A 19793-nucleotide genomic window follows, 5' to 3' on the forward strand; every position below is an offset into this window, starting at 1 on the left:
GGAAAGTGCCCCCCTGCGCCCATGGGCGGTTCGCCTCTCTTCCTCCTGACCTCCTCAGTTTTTTGAGTCACCAGCCGCCACTGGTACTGGTTTTATGGAAAATAAACATTCTAGACTCCAGACGGGAGAGGGTGCACAGTTTGCCAAGAGGCTGCGCAGTGTACTTTTTTGACACCTTTCTGTTATGTTATAGTTTGGACTTAATTCGAGCTTTGTTTATTTTGCTTTTTGTATCTGAATTCTTATTTTTACTATTCACTTTTTGGTTGGAATAACTCCTCTCTCTCTCTCTCTCTCTCTCTCACACACACACACACTTTCTCTCACTGTCCATCTCAGTATTTTCTCCCTCTACTTCTGTCTCGATCACTCTCTGCTACACATACTCCCTCCTCGGCCAAGGCTAATATCTGGAGTGTAGTTGTGTCCTCTCAGTGCCAGCAGTTTCATGTCTCTCCCTTCACTCGGGGGGAATAATGAACCCCCCGCGCCCCCCAGACAAAGGCTGTCCACACTCTATTACTGCTGTGCAGGTTAGTCCCGCTCTGGAAGCCTGTGGAAGTTTGGATGAAAGTAAAGGAACTCTCCCGCTCCTTTTTCAAGCTCTAGAACGAAAATAACGCAGTGGCCTAATAAAGCAGAGAAAAGTATGTGTGGGATTATGCAATTTTTTTATTTGAAGAGCGTATCTAAGGGGGATCTATTCCCAGCACCGCATATTTTTGAGCGTCCAATTCTTCTTGTAAAGCTTGACTGTTACCACGGCAATCCCGCCTTCGGGATGGGAGAATGTCCCTTAGGGGGAATGCCTGGGCTACAGGAGAGCTAGCCGGAGGTGCGTGTGTGTGTGCGCGTGCACGCCAGGGTGCGAGAGAGTGCAGAGCTGAGCGGCTCTATGGACAGGAAGAGAGAGAGGACGACGGGAGAGTTGCATCCTATCTATAGGCAGGGAGGGAGTCAGCATTGTGGTTGGCTGAATGCTGCCTTTATGAGTGATCGGTTTTAAAGGACATTGAGGCTGGGGCGAGGCCTGTTGCCACGGCAACCTCCCAGGAACCCTTGGACGGGGGATAAAGGAGTGAGAGCAGAGTTCCTTTTTCGCTCTCTTTTTTTCCTCCCTCCCACCCTCCCTCCTCGTGGTGTACTCCTGTCTTGGCTAGTTTTGGGGAAGGAAACCCAACTTCTCGCACCTACAAGTGGCTTCCTGGAGTTGGACTGAACCTATATTCTGCTAACATAGGGGGTTGTATCTGCGGACCTTCCATCAATATTACCTCAGGCTGTCACAGGCGAAATCCACTGGCTCTTATCACAGAGAGAAACCTTTGTAGAGTTTATTTTATTTTTATTTTCTCTCAGGGGTACCAGTTTGTACCTTCGCAGCAGACCCAGAGACACAGAGATGTTCTGCAAAGGCACTGTCTCAGCCTGCGACTCCTTTGTCTTTCTTTCAGAGGCTGCGTTGTCAAACCATGGTGTTGCCCCTGAGAACACAAGTCCCAAGAGTATGCAATGCTTAACGGTGAGTGACTCCTCATCCTGCTTCCTGCTTTGTGTGTTTGTGTGCATATAACCACTAGGGTCGCAAAGGAGTGTAAACGTTCCGGTAAATTTCCGGAAACTTTCCAGAAATTTACCATGGGAAGTTAAGCTCGGGAATTTTGGAAATATTGACCTTTTTAAATTTTCTTTTCTAAACTTATTTTAGGATTTTATCTCACTTTCATCCAATTATGCCCTACTAACTGGTCAGGGTTGCTGTTGTGTGATGAACTCTCAAGCCAAGATTAAACTAACCACCCTCAGGGAGCGGCGGCCCAATAGGCCACTCCCTCTTGGATCGGGCCATACTCGGATCTGGCGAGACCACTGGTTCTCGATGAGCAGCTGGACCGGAACATGATGCATTAGACCACTACACCACCGCACACCCCTATAACAGGGAACTTAAATGTAGCCTAGTTGGGGAAAAAACATAAAATGCAATTCTAGATCTTGCAGCATGATATTGGTTAAAACAACCTGATTTAAAACAAATTCAGTTGAATTTTAACCCTGTTTATGACAAGGTAAATACAGTTGGTATAAATAACCCCAAAATTCCCAGTTAATTACCATTAATTACCATACATTCCCATGGAAAGTTTCCAACATTGAATATTCCTGGAATTTTGCAACCCTAATTGAGACAGTTAATGGATTGTGTTTTCTTGTCGTAGCCTACCTGCTGCAATAGCCTATGTGAACTCTAGTGTTTGTTTGAGCAGAGGAGGACTGGTAGCTAGCTTGTTAGCTCAGTGTAGTATCCTATTATAACCTAATAACCTAGTTATTTCAGCTACAGTATGCATGCTCAGCCTCTCACTAACCTATATAATATCCGGCTATTTTGAAATATGAAATAATTATGAAAGTATATTTTTACAACTGAAGCACAACTGATCAAATGTTTGATCCATGCCGTTCAGTTAACAGCACAACAGAGTAGTCTAGTGTTAGCCTGGTATGACCATCCCAATTTAGCGAGCTCACTGCTTCGCTCCGCAATATCGGTTTGGCCTTCGCCCCATGGAGAGCGATTATTTGGGAGGGGGTACTTGCCTTGACAAACACCTTCAGCCAATGAGCGTTCAGCAAACTTTTGCCAAATCTCAACGGAAGAACGGCAAAAACGTCTTTTCCACCAAGAAACTCCGCTAGTGCATACTCTTGTTCTTGTTTAAGTGTTGTGATTAAGTCTATTTCTGCAATAACTGCACTTATAGCTGTGTTTATTCTTCTAACGTTAACGTTACCACTCGTTGCTTCGGGAGCCGCCATGTTTGTTTAGGGAGCGGCAGGCACACGAACCAATCAGGGGCTGCTTTCCACTGTGGGGCGGGACAGCAGTTAAAACGCAGTCCCTGATTGGCCCGGTATGGTCTGGATTTTGGCATAATGGCTCTGGAAGAGGCGAAGGCCAGACCGTTCTGCGTTAGTGAAACAGAATGTGAGCTCGCGAGAACGGGATGGTCGTACCAGGCTAGTCTAGTGTAGGCCTAAGATTGATTGTCCTTATCTCTGATAAAACAATAAACTTTTTAAACAGATTTTTTAAATAATAAGAACAAGAATAATTTCACTACAATACCCTACTTACCCATGGTTTAAGCAGTGTTGAAACTTGAGTAGGCTATAGGCCTACAAGAGGAAGGGTCAGGGTAGTACTTCTTCAAGAGGTGAGTTTTGAGCCTTTGGCGAAAGAGGGGCAACGACTCCGCTGTCCTCACGTCAGTGAACAGTTCACTCTGGGGTCCATCTGTCAAGTGACCCACCTTGAACCCGGACCAGTCCAAGAGATTGTTCTGGTGGAGATACGAACAGAGTTGGTTAAAGAAGTCCCTAGCCTTACCCTTAGCCTTGGCACTGGCCCTAATCCTATGTGCTCAGTGGGGTGGAACCTGCCTGGTCTTTGAAAGGTGCTCTATTCAGGCAAGTTAGACAGTAAGTTGAGCTCTCTGTCAGAGTCAGGAGATCCCACAGTCCAAAAGGAGGCGCTCATCTTGTCTGGCTCAAAGACAGCGTTGGAAAACTGAAGCTCCCTTCTCTCCTCCCTCCTAATCCATCCTCCTGCCCATTTAGAGCTGAACAGAGGGAGAGAAAGAGGGAGGAAATACTCTCACGAGTTTTTGTGTGTGATTGAAGGGTAGCCTTCCCTCGGGTTAAGTGAAAAACAACGACAGGTCCCCCTAAATGCCGGGCTGAGAGGATGTACAGCCTTGAATGGTCTTTTCTACCAGTCTGTTAGTATTGTCCAGACAGGCTCACTATGGGTCCTCTTTGGCCTCTGTTTTTCTCTGTTGTTGTTAACCTTCCGTGAGCTGGCTTCCTCAGAATGAATGAGGAAGATTGACTGATTGGATGTCATCAAGATGTCATCAAGTTTAGATTGAGCAGTCGCTGACGAACCTTTTAACAGTTTTTGTCTACCCTGATGTTTTGTTGTTATTTTTTCATAAACTTGCCCCCCTCTTCCCAGCTGTGGTGATGTACCCTATGAAAAACAAGAATACTAGCGAGATGTTTTTATGCTCTGTGAAAAACTAAAGGAAAAAGACTGGAAATATGAAAGGAGAAAACATAACCAAACACAGTTTCAGATTACAAACAGGGAGTGTGGGAGCTGGATTAGAGTGTTTAGAGGTGTGAAGTCTGGCTGTGTGTGTGTATGTGTCTGAGAGAGAGAGATAAAACTCACTTCTTGCAACCTTCCCTCTCCCACCCGACTATGGCTGTCAAAGCATCTCCCACTTGTCTCTTGTCTCTCACCCACTTGTGTGTGTGTGTGTGTGTGTGTGTCACTAAGTAGGTGTGTATAAGTGTTTTTTCTCTGTCCAAGCCCTATACTGCTAGCTCAGGAAGCGCTCGGCAGCTTATCGATGGCAGACACACAGACAGGCAGGTCTGGCCACGACCTGTGCGTGTGTTTTTATGTGTGTGTGTGTTTGAAAGTGTGTGTGTATGTGTCGAGGAGGGGGTTGAGGGGGCACTTCCTCCCATTCTTCTGTTGAGCGGAGTTCCCATGAGCGTCCATGCCAGGGTGTCAGTGCGGCTGAAGCGGGTCGACCCAGCGCCAGTCTCGCCTCCGCGACGCCAGGCTAGCCTCTTCTCTGACACGCGCAACGTGCAGCTCGCAGCTCCTCTCTGCACTGAAGACCTGACAGCTCTCCGTGCAAGACCTGAAGGCGCTGGAGGAATCCACAGTTGACCTGATGACTACAGTACTCCCTGTCAAGGACTACAAACAGAATGGCTCTGCGGAATTCTCCTCCGATCGCACGCTGTGGATCTTTCACGTAGGATTATCTGGATCTTGTAAATAAAAGGAGTCTCCAAAAAAAACAGAGACTGTTCAGTGGACTGCTTAATATAGACAGAGCTAAAATCAACCCTGCGGACCATACTGTACGAAAAGGACCGTACCAACAGGGGCCACACGACCATAGAACCACAAATATTGAGCCACATAAGGGGAATGCACACAGCCTTCCACACACCCACACACACACGTGATGATCCACAACACGCTGAAGTTAACGCGCACCGCAGCGAAGAGACCGCGCACGTCACGCGCCACCTCGTCCAGGAGGCTCTGCAGATACTCGGGGTGTGTTGAGCGCACGGCGGAGCGGTACGGGAGCGCGTGTGGCGTCGGTGGGCTCCGAGGGGGGACTGGAGTGATGCACACCATCCACGGGCTGTGTAGGGACTGCATCGGCTGCAGACTGCCCCAGGTCTGTCCCCGACGTACACGCACTCACCTGGAGAGAGAGAGAGAGAGAGAGAGAGAGGGAGACGGGGGTGTGTGTGTGCGAGAGAGAGAGTGATCAGAGTGGAGAATGAGGGAGAGTTATTGAGGTGCAAGGGGGAGAGTTACAAAGGTATTTTTGTGTGTCGGCTGTAAGCCGACACACCTAGAAGAGGGAATCCTTTTTGTCGCTCCCTTCCTCCCTTCCTCTGTCCCTGCTGGCGTTGTTGACCTGCAGTTCTATGTTGCTACCACAAGAGGCAGTGGTCCCAGAACATCAGAAGAAAAAGACTCCACAGATTTCCCAGGTCAGCGGTGGCCGAGTGGATAGTGCGTTGTCTATCACCGCTAAGGTTGTGAGTTCAATCCTTGGTGCGGACATACCAAGGTACCTGACATATTTTGTCACTGGATGTTGTAGAAGTTATGTAACGAGCGTGGGTCATATTTGTTAATTATAGACCCTTTTACAGCCTAGTCAGCACAATATGTGCTCGCAATCTTGGATTATGTAACTTGCTTACTGGAGATTGATGCAGACTGCATGGAAGGTCATAGGAGTTAGAGATTATCCGACACTACAATCTATCTAGGAACAGACCACCTAAAGACTACTCTGTAGGAGAGTCGCTGGCCCCACGTTAAATTCACGCTGATCTCATGTACTGCATGAGGAGTATGAGCTCCTACCCTCTGGGCGGAGGTGTAGAGACCCCCGGTGCATGAGGAGTATGAGCTCCTACCCTCTGGGAGGAGGTGTAGAGACCCCCGGTGCATGAGGAGTATGAGCTCCTACCCTCTGGGAGGAGGTGTAGAGTCCCCCGGTGCATGAGGAGTATGAGCTCCTACCCTCTGGGAGGAGGTGTAGAGACCCCCGGTGCATGAGGAGTATGAGCTCCTACCCTCTGGGAGGAGGTGTAGAGACCCCCGGTGCATGAGGAGTATGAGCTCCTACCCTCTGGGAGGAGGTGTAGAGTCCCCCGGTGCATGAGGAGTATGAGCTCCTACCCTCTGGGAGGAGGTGTAGAGTCCCCCGGTGCATGAGGAGTATGAGCTCCTACCCTCTGGGAGGAGGTGTAGAGTCCCCCGGTGCATGAGGAGTATGAGCTCCTACCCTCTGGGAGGAGGTGCAGAGTCCCCCGGTGCATGAGGAGTATGAGCTCCTACCCTCTGGGAGGAGGTTTAGAGTCCCCCGGTGCATGAGGAGTATGAGCTCCTACCCTCTGGGAGGAGGTGTAGAGTCCCCCGGTGCATGAGGAGTATGAGCTCCTCTGGGAGGAGGTGTAGAGACCCCCGGTGCATGAGGAGTATGAGCTCCTACCCTCTGGGAGGAGGTGTAGAGACCCCCGGTGCATGAGGAGTATGAGCTCCTACCCTCTGGGAGGAGGTGTAGAGACCCCCGGTGCATGAGGAGTATGAGCTCCTACCCTCTGGGAGGAGGTGTAGAGACCCCCGGTGCATGAGGAGTATGAGCTCCTACCCTCTGGGAGGAGGTGTAGAGACCCCCGGTGCATGAGGAGTATGAGCTCCTGCCCTCTGGGAGGAGGTGTAGAGTCCCCTGGTGCATGAGGAGTATGAGCTCCTACCCTCTGGGAGGAGGTTTAGAGTCCCCCGGTGCATGAGGAGTATGAGCTCCTACCCTCTGGGAGGAGGTGTAGAGTCCCCCGGTGCATGAGGAGTATGAGCTCCTACCCTCTGGGAGGAGGTGTAGAGTCCCCCGGTGCATGAGGAGTATGAGCTCCTCTGGGAGGAGGTGTAGAGACCCCCGGTGCATGAGGAGTATGAGCTCCTACCCTCTGGGAGGAGGTGTAGAGTCCCCTGGTGCATGAGGAGTATGAGCTCCTGCCCTCTGGGAGGAGGTTTAGAGTCCCCCGGTGCATGAGGAGTATGAGCTCCTCTGGGAGGAGGTGTAGAGACCCCCGGTGCATGAGGAGTATGAGCTCCTTCCCTCTAGGAGGAGGTGTAGAGACCCCTGGTGCATGAGGAGTATGAGCTCCTACCCTCTGGGAGGAGGTGTAGAGACCCCCGGTGCATGAGGAGTATGAGCTCCTACCCTCTAGGAGGAGGTGTAGAGACCCCCGGTGCATGAGGAGTATGAGCTCCTACCCTCTGGGAGGAGGTGCAGGTTAAACCGTTAACCGGTTAAGTCGTTTATCCCTGTCTTATTAAAATCCTCAACAGTGATAAATAGCGAGCAGGCTGAGACAGTAGGGACTCCGAGTGATATGCATCTTCTGCTCTATGATGTGTTTGTGTTTATTGTTTTTATCGCATATTTATTGTTATTTATTGTTATTTGTTGGTGCTATGTGGCTCCTCACTAACAACTGTGTGTTGACTGTCTACTACAGCATGTGTGTGCCCAAGACACATTTCTCACATTGTGAGACAATAAAGTGGATTCTGATTCTATTACCTATTCTGTTGAGTACTATGTTTACAATTGTTCATTCATGATATTATTACAATTGACCTTTCAAGTCTGCCTACACTTAGGTTACTTAGCTAAAAAACATTTGAATTACAATTTACTTCTAAGGGCAAATACTTTACGTTCATATCTTCATATCAATATAATTTCAAGATCCTAGTAGATGTCCAAATAACCCACTGTGTCCTGGGTCTACTTATTCACCACCTAAAGGGAAGTGCAAAACCGCAAGTCATGACCTTTATCCAGAAACAAAAGTTGAACCCATTGCAGCAAAATAGCTAACATGACAGGAATCATCAGTGTAACTGCTTTAGCCACTGACCGCTACCATTAATGTTATGGAAGCTGCTGCTAGTTGTTGTGAGCCCATGAGTTTACTAGCTATCCCGCTCTCATTGTGCTGGATTAGCATTGGAAGCATTGGAACTGATGTGTCCAGGTGACAAGACCTATCTTTATTTATCAGACATTACCGTCCTACCAGTCCCGCACAGAAACAAGCCAGCCAACACTCATAATCCAGGCTTGACCTGGCCTGGTTTGTCACCGCCCCCGCCTGCTGCCGCTTGCTCTCTGACCATCAAGGCGAGCCGCAGTCGAGGCGCTGCTCATCTCAAACGAGCCTAAATTATATACTTTGATATAAGATTCCAACAAAAGTAGATTATTTTTTTTGGGCATACATCGTTGAATAGGTGAACATTATGACCAATTATGTCCAAAATGGAACAGAATGCTTTTTTCATTTCTGTGCGACTTTATGCAACAGGTTTATAACGGGCCTATTTCACGTTTCAACGTGTGTATTCTACGTTTAAGCATGGCTAAAACGTGGAACTGAGCCGTTTCAACAAGTGCCTCTATTACATATTTAGCCATGATACCGGGTTGGGGAGAGAGGCAGACTTTACTTTTACTAGATTGTTCACTGGGGGGCCGCTTTTCCGTAGACGAGATGCACACTGTTCTGGAGCAGAGCCCTGTTGGTTTTGGCACACACACACATGCGTTCCTATACCCTTCATGTGTGTGTCAAATAGAAAAAGAGTGAGATTAATATTTATCTCTGCATGTTTGAGTGGCAATGATGGAGATTGAAAAGCATTTTCCACATTGTTTGCCTGTGTCACAGTTTGAAGCACTGTACACATACTGTACACACACACACACACACACACACACACACACACACACACACACACACACCACACATGCATCTCGTGCCAGCTTTGTTTTCACAGTAAGGAACTTCACTGGAATAATTGGATGATGGAATGAATGGCATGCAGAAGACTCAAACACACATGTAGTAATGGGTGACACAGGGACACACACAAATACACATGCATCCGGGTCACCGATGAAATGCTTCTCCTGTTCTTCAACCATCCCATTGTCCTCCCCCCAAGTTTCTTGACAGTTTTCTCAGACAAAACAAATACTGCTGTGACCTTTTAGTGATTAGTGATTTGGTGCGCGCGAGTAATAATTCCGGCTCAACCGGAACCGACCGTTTCAGCAAACTCAGAGGTCCTCTGTTCATTGTATTACTGTCCGGATCGACATGTCAGGTATTTGATGTGAATTACATGATTTGGGGCGGAACATTATACTTCCCATTACCGGATTTGTATTGTGTGAGCTTAAGTCCTTTAAGGGTTGTTGTTGAATCCCTTTAATCTCAAATTGTGAAAAAAGCTCACAACTCCGGTTCTATATGCTCCCCATAGGCTATGCTCCACAAAATATATTTTATTCTATTCAACAACCCAGGAGGACGACTATGTAACTAAAGATCCGCCTGGGATCAAAATTAAGCAATAAACCACTCGAGGTCGTGTGTTATAGTGATTTTATAACAGCTAGGGGGCGTTGTTAGGCACCTTTGCGTCGTGCCTAACAACGCCCCCTAGCTGTTATAAAATCACTATAACACACGGCCTCGAGTGGTTTATTGCTTTTATACAACGGTTACTACAGCTATTAGTGTAAAATAAACACACAGCAATGTAAAATATTAACATTTATTCAAAACGAAGCATCATTCGCTCAATTCCGCCGAGCAAAATAGTTCCCCTAACAAATGTGTTGCCAAGCAACAACAACAACTACAATGCATTGGATCAAATGGGAGGCGCATTAATACTGAAAATGGAATGATATGCGGTCCCAGGTGTGTGTTACAAAGTATTTTAACACGGCTTCCAGCCAATCAGAATCAAGAACTAACCGTTGTATAATGTTGTTTCTATAATTGGCTAGAATATAGGCCTACACCAACAGAAGGGGAAACAGCTATGAATGTAGGCTACAGCGTTGTGTGTTTCATTGACATTGCTGTCAAATGGCCGGGTGCCGTAGTGCACATAGCGGTTTGATCTGTTTGAGTGAGAGTGAATATAAGTTAAGAGAGTTGAGTGCTGAGCTAGATTGTGAAAGTGGTATTTCACAGATTGGGCACTGGATATAGGGCACTCGAATAAATATTCACATCTCCCTTATCTCTTCGCTGTATGGTGCGTTTTTGCTGTGTGTATGTTTATGAGTATCATGTGCCTGTGTATATGAGAAAGAGAGTGTGATTTTGTTTTGATGGTTTGCGCGTACACCAGATGCCCTGATATGCAATGACGTGTGTCACCTTATTTGTGTGTCCTGTAGGTGACCATCCTTCGAGGAAAGGATGGCTTTGGCTTTACCATCTGCTCCGACTGCCCTGTGAGGGTCCAGGGTGTCGATCCAGGCAAGGCTCTGAGCTCCCTTTCTGTGTGTGTGTGTGTGTGTGTGTGTGTGTGTGTGTGTGTGTGTGTGTGTGTGTGGCGGTCAGGCGGTCAGGGGGATAAATCTACTGTATGTGTTAAAAAACCTATGAGTGGCCTCTGCACAGCCTGCTGCTTCATCCTGGGTGCGGCCGGGCTAGGAGCAAATAGACATGAAACCCAGAAGGGGTCATCCCTATATTCCCCGGGTCCTATGTTCCCCCCAAAAAAGGGTTCTATGTTCCCCGGGTCCTATGTTCCCCCCAAAAAAGGGTTCTATGTTCCCCGGGTCCTATGTTCCCCCCAAAAAAGGGTTCTATGTTCCCCGGGTCCTATGTTCCCCGGGTCGTATGTTTCCCCAAAAAAAGGGTTCTTTTCACCATGATAAATTGCCATGATAACTTACAGTATGCTGCTGAGCTATCCTGCTCCGGAGCAGCTATGTTCCAAATTACGGATCAAAATGTATGAAGCACTGCCCACTGACCAGGGACGTGCACAGATAGACAGGAGGTGGTGCTAGAGCACCTGCCCTTTGCCCTCTGGACAAGGCAAGTGCCCTTTTGAAAGTCACTTTTTTTTTCTTTTTTTTTTTTTTTTACAGTGAAGGCCTACTGTATGTGGCCCATGGTGACATTGATCAATTCTCGATTAAAAGCGTGTAATAATAATGCCCCAAAATGCGTTGTAATTTTGCCAGCCCCCCCCCCCCCCCCCCCCCCGCACACGTGCCCGCGGCACACCCGTGGCACCTACCTGTATGGCTGTAGTTTAGATAAAAGCTATATTTGTCCAAGTTAAATTTTCGAGTCATAACTCTCAAGTCAAGATGAAGTCACAAGGGATAGATGTTCAAATCCAAGTCGAGTTGCAAGTTTTTTGTACGTTGTCGAGCCACATTTTAAGTCGTCGGATGTCTTTCTTGAGTCCGACTGGAAACCAAGTCACGTAACTGGAGTCCACACGTCTGGTGTGCACATTAGCGTGTTTGCGTGTGTGTATGCACATACTCACTCATGTGTGTGACTCTGTTGCCCTCTCCCCTACCCTAGGTGGTCCGGCAGATCAGGCGGGTCTGCGGCAGTCTGACACCCTGCTACAGCTCAACGGCCAGCCCATAGAACAGTGGAAGTGTGTAGACCTAGCGCATGCCATCAGGTAAGAACACACACACACACACACACTGTGCACATAATTTGAATGCAGCATGTAGTGTTTGTTATTTTCATGCGTGTCATGCCTGTAGTGCCAGTTCCTCTTTTCTGTGAGTCTCATTTGCCTGTCCGTCATACCATGGACAATGTCTCTTATGGAGTGACAATATTGTCTTTCTTGAATATCTTGTTGCCCAGAGGGAGAATGTATCTTGTACATCAAGCAGCCTCATGCCCCTGGAATGTCTCACCAAGGCATTCCAACCATTTCAACATTCCTATCATTACTTGGCAGACTCATCACAAGCATACCATCACGCTGACTTGTTGCCACATTCTCTGCTTCTTTTCTCTACACTTCTCATCGTCTTTTCTCCACCTACAGGACCAGTGGCAGTGGGATCACGTTGGTGGTGTGGCGCACAGGGCCGGCTCCCAAGCCCACCTTTGAGGGCCTGATCCACCGGCCCGCCTATAAGCCTGCCACCAATGCCTATGATGCCCCTTCGCCTCCCACCCGCAAACGCGATGCCAACCCGAAGACCACCACGCCCCCCCTGGTACCCCCCCTGCCCGCCCACCACCAGCGCACGAACCGTGCAAGGCTCCTGGTCAATAGCTCGGACGGCGTGGGTGGTGTCGGCCTGGGAAGCGGTGGAAGTGGAGTTGGGGTTGGCGTGGGTGGTCCCTGGGGGGGACGTGAGGAGGCAGACGGCAAGGGGCGGAGCCACCACACCCAGACACTGAAGGGGACACGGGTGAAGGCGTCCAATGGGGACAATTACATCATCCTGGCACCCATCAACCCAGGAAGCCAGGTACTGGCAGCAGCAATTGGGCCGCAAGGCATCATGGTCCATCCCAGGCTTGTGACTACCCCCCCCCCCAACCCCATTGTGACATGTTCTAACCCTGACCAGTCTGTCTGGTTTGTGTGTGTGTTTGTGTTGTGTGTGTGTGTGTGTGTGTTTGTGTGTGTGTGTGTTTGTGTGGGCGTGTGATGTGTTCAGTGCAGTAGTGCTGGAGTAGTATTGCTTGTAGTTAGTGCTGCATGGCGCTTCTGCTTGCTACTTCCTGTTTTCAGCTAGTGCCGCCGGCTAGCCCTCTGTTTCCGAGGGCGAAAAGAGGAGCCGAGTGCGTAAGCCTCCTCATCCGGTACACAGCCTCTCCACTGCCAAGACTTGTACACGCCTCCTCGCGGCCACACACGGTAACTGGGTACCTCGCGGTTCAAGTTGTACGGGATCTCGGAGCAGCAGGGGGCCCCAGAGATGCGCCATGCAGGTCCATCGGTGTATGGAAATGCCCTGCTGCCCGTCAACCTCTGCCCCAGCTATGGGTAAATAGTGAAGATCTCAACGGCGGACCAGGCGGAAGATGGCAGCAGTGAGAAGCACCACAACGGCTGGGAAGGCGGAGGAAGGCTGCAGCAAAGACGGTTCCCCAGTCGTCTTGGTCTCCATGCCACTGAACCCTGGCCCACTCGTTGCCAAGGACTGTGTGGTGGCTGACCGTGCATCAGTCTCCCCACGTTAAAAGATTCCACGCACAGGCGTCCACCTGAATGGGTTACGTCAAACACCCCGGGTCAAAGTCCTGTGGCGACCAGGAGGCGGTGACGGGAACAGGACTGTGATGTCTGGCAGCTCCGAGCCACAACCTGGCACACAGGCGGTGGGTGCTTGAATCGGTCGTTAAGTTCTTGGATGAGGCAGAAAGAGCTTCTCGGCAGCTTCACCCACGACTGAGCTGTCCTATTTAGGATCTACTCTTCTCACCCCAGTAGGGGAGGGGGCTAGAAAAGGTGCCCTAAACATAGCCTGCCTCAAATACTCCTGTCTGGGATACCGCACCCAGAGGGACCACCACTACGCGGTCAGAAACAGATGTATTTTGGAACTCTTCATTGTTTGCCAACTGCAAGAAAAATGAATTAAATGAATGAAACAGAACCCTTCAGGGTTCACACTGGAGTAAAGCAAGGTTGTGTGATCGCTCCCACCCTCTTCTCCATCTTCATCTCGGAGGAGACGGAAGAGAACCGCCCGTGGATCCAGCGTCTCGCCGGGAAGCCAAACTTTTCCCTTAGGACATTGATTATGACTGTGACTTAACCCCATAGAAAGTCCGTCTGTCTCGTTCGCGCTACACCGAGAGTAGCAACTCAAGGATTGGGCTGGCCGCTCATGGAAGCCAGGCTGCCCTCCCAAGAAGGCTTGATCAATTACTGCAGTGACCGTCAGTAGCCTACTGCGTCCAGGTAGGACCCGCCTAAGCCAACCTGTTCAGGTACCACATATTCCACGCCGATGACAGACCGGAGCTTAGAGTGCACGGCTCAGTTTCTAGCCCGAGGTAACCCCTAGACTACCGAGTTTGCATTAATGATTCTCCGGTGGTATCTGGCCGTGACAGTGTGCCACCCCAATATTTTCACTGGCCCCATTTGCCCCCCCACACGAAATATTTCCTGCAGGCGCCAGTGACACTACGTACTGTACACTAATACTCAAGTCCATTCTATGAGAAAAGCCGTCGGCTGGCCTATGAAGCCATGTTAACCACTCTAACATCTTGTGACTTCCTGTGGAGACGAGAGGGCCTCTGCCCTCAACACATAAACCATAATAAAGTACACACAATGCAAAAGAAAAGACTGTGAACTTGATTCCTTAACATTTCCTTACATGCAATGCTAAATAATGAAATCAATTCGCCAGTCATATGGAATGAATGATTGAACGGAGAAAACTGTATAATATAGGGCCTTTAGTCCTGAGTGTGTGACGTTGGGCGTTCATGAGTGATTCATTAGTCTCGTTGGAAGTGAGGTGTTTCCACATGCAGAACCAGTGACCTAGAGAGTGGAGGGAAGAATATAGAGCAAGTATGTGGATGCCTAAGTCAATACTGAGATACAAGTGTGTTTTTGAGGAGTGACGTGGGAGCTGTGTGTGTTTGGAGGGAGGTATAGCGTATCCACACCGTGTATCCACATACAGTATACACACAGATAAGGAAAAGATAACATAATGTGATACAAATTGATGTGAGACTACATTGGAGCAGATGAGGATGTAGACTAGGGACAGATGGGTGGGAGTGGATATGATGGAGGCTACATAATGGAGACGGACAATTAAAACTCATCCCAAATATGAACAGGGGTCACGGAGCATTCCGCCCCCCCCCGCCAGACTGGCTGACTGTGGAAACAGGGTCATGTCAGTGACACGACGAGCTGTCACACCGGGGCAGACACTTGGACAATAAGTCGCACAGCCCTCCAAAGACCTGACCTTTAAAATCCCATTTGAAAAGCAAAGGCCCTTAGGGAGAGATGGCCACAGTCTGCTCACTGTCTGTCTGTGTTTGTGTGTGTGTGTGTGTGAGTGAGTGTGTGTATGTGTGCATACGTGTGTGTGTTTGTGAGAGTGTTCATGTAGGGCGGTGTGCATCTGTGTGCGTGTGAGTGAGTGAGAAACAGGCACTCTTATTACAATCAAATTGGCAGAGGGTGAGGCTGTCGCCGAAGTGGCGCCTGCATACCAGAGAGAGGGTAGTCACCATCAGTCAGAGGGAGGCAGTCAGGTGAGAGAGAAGGTGAGGCTAACCAGGAAGATTACAGATTCCTTTTATTTGTCACATGTAATGTACGGTGTAGTCAGTGAAATGTCGCTGCCGGCCCCAAGATTATGCTCGATACAGATTAACTCTAATACTCATGAAGTGGCAAAATTGAAGTGTTTTTCCATGAACCCTTCTTCCAACATCCTCGTTTACTAGTGGTGAAAGCAGGTGCAGTTTGTTAGACTCGCAGCACCTCAAGTAAATCCAAGAGAGATTGTCTGTTCTTTGTTGCACATATAATTTATTGGAAATGAGATAAAACAAACAAAATGAGAGTCTTTGAGTTGTGCCAATGTTCCCGTGTCAATAAGCTGAGGTCAGTGACGGTATCCGCCGACACCATGCCTTCTCCCCGCCATGCGCACCAATTTATGGGAGCCTGTAGGGGCGCCCTCCCCACCTGTAGAGGGCGCACACTCACAAACACAACCGTTAAAAACACAAACATAAATGTGGCTCCTACAACTCAATTTCCAAATGACAAATTTCCGAATTACAAAATTTACAAAGTAACAAAAATTACACAATAAGTACCATTTCTATACAATATATAAGATTAAGCTATACAATATATAAGATTAAGCTAGGATGGGATAGATAAAGGTCTGGATGGATTATGTACATGCTATATATGGATAATGAATAAATAAATACATAACCCAGCTGCTGAGACAGAGAGTCAGGAATGTGAAGGAGAGGTTAAGGGTCACCTGTATACTGTAAAGGAAAAACCTTACTTGGTTGAGTTTAGATTTCAAAGAACACGCCGAGTGGTCGGTCAAGCTGGTTTTAAACAAAGACAATAGTTTTATTCTTTTACGATTCTGCAGAGCTGGACTCTAGCACAGGAAGTGAATCCGGGCAGAGTGAGTCAGATGTGGACGAGGTCGATAGGTTATAACGTGAAAAAGGAAGTGACATAGTTTCAGGATGAAGAGGACAGGGAAGTGATGTCACACAGGAAGAATTTGTAGTTTTAACAGACTGATCTATGAGAACGAACTACAAAGTTAGAACAACAGTCAAGTAGGAAAACAGAAAAACTATTTTTGGAGTGAACACATGGGTGATGACTTGAAATTACATTAACAATACTGGGCATGAGGCAGAGAGTCAGGAATGTGAAGGAGAGGGTAAGGGTTACCTGTATACTGGCTGTAGCTCAGTTGGTAGAGCGGGTCGTTCAATGATCAAAGGGTCAGTGGTTCGAATCCCAGCTCCGACTGTCCACATGTCGAAGTGTCCTTGAGCAAGACACCTAACCCCAAATTGCTCCCAATGAGCAGGTTAGCACCTTGCATGGTAGCTGCCGCCGTGTGTGTGAATGGGTGAATGAGAGGCCATTGTAAAGCGCTTTGAGTGCCGCTAAGGTGGAAAAGCGCTATATAAGTGTAGTCCATTTACCATTTATACTGCTGGTACTGTCTAGCATGTGTTCGATAGGCCTCAATCCTTCATTTTGTTTTGTGTGTCTGTCTTGCAGATATTGCGGCCGGTTTACCAAGACAACCAGGGCACACTAGGTATGTACTGTACTTTATTATGGTGATATTATGGTGATATTGTGTGTACTGTACTGTATGTATGCAGCTCCCACTGTCACAGAGTATTAATTTAGTGTAACATGTTTACTATTCATTACAAATGTGAAGTCTCTATGGTGGGATGCATCTTTGGCTACACGCAGACTACAACACTCCTATGTTTTTAGTTATAAAGTTCTACAGTACTAGGTAAGATACCCCTCTACCTTTGTTCCTTGCTGCATCTGAGCTCAGCCAGCTGTTCGCTACACTCACAGAATGCTTGCGTTATAATGTTCCCATGGCTCCTACAGAGCTGGGAATGTCAGCGTTCTCCTACTATGCACCATGGGCTCAGTTGGTAGAGCGGGTCGTTCAATGATCGAAGGGTCAGCGGTTCGAATCCCAGCTCTGACTGTCCACATGTCGAAGTGTCCTTGAGCAAGACACCTAACCCCAAATTGCTCCCAATGAGCAGGTTAGCACCTTGCATGGCAGCTACCGCCATTGGTGTGTGATTGTGTGTGTGAATGGGTGAATGAGAGGCCATTGTAAAGCGCTTTGAGTGCCGCTGAGGTGGAAAAGCGCTATATAAGTGCAGTCCATTTACCATTTATGGACATGAGATAATCTACAGCAGGGGTAATCAAGTAAAGTTCTAAGAGGTCCAGTTTGTGTGTGCGTGTGCTTTACTTCCCAGCCGGTACCAGGTTGTACCCGGGGCGCCAGGCAGGCGAGCCCCAGTCCCAGAGGAGCGGCGGTGCCCCGTCAGGGGGCGGGATAGCAGGTCGGACCGCCTTCCTGCGCCGCTCCCCCAATGCCAAAACCAACGACAACCCCAGCTCACCACCCAGCTACCAGCAGCAACACAACACCAACTTCGCCAACTACCAGAACTGCACCGTCGTACGATCACACACGGCGCACGCCAACTACGGTTATGTGAAAGTGGCCCCCAAGATCCTCATCTTCCCCATCTTTGTGCAGGTGTGTGTGTGTGTTGCTGTGCGTGTGTATCCGTGAGTGTGTGTGTACAACAAAAAATGCACAGCACTCGATATTACCTTTTTTGTTTTGTGAACACTTTGATTGACGATTGGCTCTTTTTGATTCTATGACAGCCTCCTGAAGTAGATCACTGTATAATAGATACATTTATCGGTGTCCATGCAGAATACACTGTAACATACTGTACACTATGTATGACCTGCCCTACGGCCAGTAGTTGTTTACATATTGACTTTGTGCTCTGGTGAATACTGAACATCAGTCCAAGGTTATTATAGTTAACGAAAACTAACTAAAAAACAAAAACTAGGTGTGAAAAAACATTTTAGTTAACTGAAATAAAAATAAAAACTAGGCTTTACAAAAAAACGATAACTAACTAAAACTGTATTGTGTGTTTACAAAACTAACTAAAATAAACTAAAATTGTAGAGAAAATGTCCTTAGTTTTAGTCTTTTTCATTTCATACATAAGCCTAGTATTTTGCGTGGATTTGAAATCCATCCTCCATGTTTTTTAGCTGTGTCCCTGCGCAGAGGTAATCTGACGTGCGCCAGATGGCTTGTTTCACACGGAGTGAAACAACGTGAGCTCACGAGATCAGGATGGTCTCACGAGGCTAGCGCAGAAGAAAAAAAAACTAAAACTAATACTGAAACTAATAAAAACTAAACTAAAACTAAGCATTATCAAAAAATAAAAAATTAAGTAAACTAGCAAATCTGCTTTAAAAACTAATTAAAACTAAACTGAAATTGAACACAAAAAGTTAAAACGATATAAAAATAAAAACGAATGAAAAAAGCGAAACTATTATAACCCTGCATCAGTCCCACGTGTAACGATAAGCTGGTGCTGAGAATGTAGTGTTCTGTTTCTGAAGTTACCGAGTTTTGTCAAAAAAAAATCAATAGCAGCCGGATGCAATGTCCTCTCGAATTGGACAGTACACTTTAGTGATAAACGTACTGAGACACTCTTTTTGAAATGGACAGTGTATTTTGATGATAAACATACTGTACAGAAAAAATGATTAGGACAGTGTATTTTATGATAAACATGCTGTAGCCTACTGTATAGAACCAGTCTATATGAATTGGACAGTGTATTTTATAATAAACAAAATGTACTGTCTAGAACCAGTCTATAAGAATTAGACAGTGTATTTTTATGATAAATATACTGTACTGTACTGTATAGAACCAATCTTTGTTAATTGGACAGTGTGTCTTATGATAAACAAAATGTACTGTATAGAACCAGTCTATAAGAGTTGGACAGTATTTTTTTATGATTAACATACTGTATAACCATTCTATAAGAATTGGACAGTGTATTTTTATGATAGACATGCTCTACTGTATAGAACCAGTCTGTAAGAGTTGGACAGTGTATTGTTATGATAAACGTACTGTAAAGAACCAGTCTATATGAATTGGACAGTGTATGTTTATGATGAACGTCCTGTATAGAACCAGTCTTAATGCACATGCGACCTGTGCATCAGGACTACAGTATGTAGCAGGCTACCCACGGTGCCCCAATATAGTAACAATATTTCCTGAACACGCCCCCTCTATATCTGCACATACTGTAAACACACATACAGTACACACACATGCGTGCACTCACATCGAAAATGAACTGAGTTTCCAGACCCAGACACATAGACACATCTGTACCAAGGTTATTATAGTTAACGAAAACTAACTAAAAAACGAAAACTAGGTGTGAAAAAACATTTTAGTTAACTGAAATAAAAATAAAAACTAGACTTTACAAAAAAACGATAACTAACTAAAACTGCATTGTGTGTTTACAAAACTAACTAAAATAAACTAAAATTATAGATGAAATGTCCTTAGTTTTAGTCTTTTTCATTTCATATATAAGCCTTGTATTTTGGGTGGATATGAAATCTATCCTCCATTTTATTTAGCTGTGCCCCTGCGCAGAAGTAACCTGACGTGCGCCAGATGGTTTGTTTCACACGGAGT

At 47.0% G+C, this 19793-nt stretch overlaps 1 protein-coding gene across 2 annotated transcripts in view; it reads left to right on the top strand.

Annotated features, from left to right (window-relative positions):
• Nucleotides 1–1402: 1402 nt before the first annotated feature.
• Nucleotides 1403–19793, top strand: part of rgs3a (regulator of G protein signaling 3a) — a gene marked incomplete at both ends in the record, with an annotated part of 137223 nt that continues 118832 nt past the window's right edge. The window contains 6 exons of one of the 2 annotated variants that reach the window (XM_084441657.1): nucleotides 1403–1522; nucleotides 10383–10464; nucleotides 11533–11638; nucleotides 12020–12452; nucleotides 16748–16787; nucleotides 17488–17774. In XM_084441657.1, coding sequence (XP_084297783.1) covers nucleotides 1403–1522; nucleotides 10383–10464; nucleotides 11533–11638; nucleotides 12020–12452; nucleotides 16748–16787; nucleotides 17488–17774 — 1068 coding nt within the window. Of the gene's footprint in view, nucleotides 1523–5219; nucleotides 5274–10382; nucleotides 10465–11532; nucleotides 11639–12019; nucleotides 12453–16747; nucleotides 16788–17487; nucleotides 17775–19793 lie in introns of those variants that run through there. The other variant, XM_084441658.1, reaches the window with a different exon arrangement.

This window comes from Borostomias antarcticus (assembly GCF_949987555.1).
Source record: "Borostomias antarcticus genome assembly, chromosome: 8".
In the NCBI taxonomy this organism is placed as follows: Eukaryota; Metazoa; Chordata; class Actinopteri; order Stomiiformes; family Stomiidae; genus Borostomias; species Borostomias antarcticus.